Genomic DNA, 1,112 nt, shown 5'->3' on the forward strand with positions numbered 1-1,112 from the left:
AGTACGGGTGCCCCAGCTGATGGTACCAGTGCCCTGGCTGTGAGTACTGGTGCCCCAGCTGAGGGTACCAGTGCCCTGGCTGTGGATACTCTCTGCCCTGACTGTGGGTACTGATGCCCTGGCTGACCTGTGAAATGGAGGGATCGCCCGTCACAGGGGACATTGTTAGTCAGCTCAGTGGTTGTTTCTACACAATTAAAGCAAACCCCAGTGTTTCATGATTGTTGAAGCAGTTTTACATAACAGAGTGTTCTGTTCCATCAGTTCCTGGATTGCTGGCTAGATCCAGTAACAACCCCTCCCATAACAGGTATTATTTGCTTCTTTCTGTAACACTGTGCTCTACACCCTTCACATCACGGATTGAACATACAGCTACACTCAAATACTGAGTTCTTCTCTTGTGTCCCTTTTGTACATGTATTTGCTGTTTCAGTCTGTCAGGTGTAGCCAAGTGGCATAAATTCGGCTAAAACAGCAAGAAAATGGTAAAAAGAGGAAGTTTTCTCATAAATGCTCTTTTACCAGCAAACCACAGGGTGTCAGTGTCGGTCTCACACGGGTAGTGCTGTAATTCCATGCTCATGGCAACCAGCCGTGTTTAGCGATCCATAAGGTGTTGGGAGCTATCCACATCCTCCTGTATTTCACAACAAATGTTTTGCTTCCACTGGCTGTTTCAGGATATTTTCAACTCGGTGATTGCAGCGTTGTCCCTCCTCATTGTGTGCTTGTTTGCAATAATATTCAAGACCAACAATGGGACATTGGCTGGAGGAGTAAGTAGGAACATTGTTCATGAATTTCAGTTCTTAAAGTGCACACGATTGAACCCCTTGGAACACTTATATTGTGGTAGGATGTGATAACAACTGTCTTGGAAGGACACACTCGGCAGTCACAAAAGTGAATACACATTCAGTGTAACTCACTAAAAGAAAATAATCATCAAATCACTAGTAATTTAAAGATACTACAAGACTTAGGAGTTACTACAGGGTATCAACACTGAAAGCTGCTAGAGTTTAATTTGAGTGACCTGTGTTTGCCTCCATAGCTTGAAATCGCAAGTGAGAGAATCCATAGCTCTTTTTATACTATTTAGGAAGGAT

At 43.7% G+C, this 1,112-nt stretch overlaps 1 protein-coding gene across 1 annotated transcript in view; it reads left to right on the plus strand.

Moving 5' to 3' along the window:
* Positions 1–1,112, plus strand: part of CKLF (chemokine-like factor) — a gene marked incomplete at its 5' end in the record, with an annotated part of 3,026 nt that overhangs the window by 613 nt on the left and 1,301 nt on the right. The window contains one exon of the mRNA XM_009069379.1: positions 684–779. Coding sequence (XP_009067627.1) covers positions 684–779 — 96 coding nt within the window. The remainder of the gene's footprint in view (positions 1–683; positions 780–1,112) is intronic.

This window comes from Acanthisitta chloris, unplaced genomic scaffold (genome assembly GCF_000695815.1).
Source record: "Acanthisitta chloris isolate BGI_N310 unplaced genomic scaffold, ASM69581v1 scaffold36542, whole genome shotgun sequence".
NCBI classification, from domain to species: Eukaryota; Metazoa; Chordata; class Aves; order Passeriformes; family Acanthisittidae; genus Acanthisitta; species Acanthisitta chloris.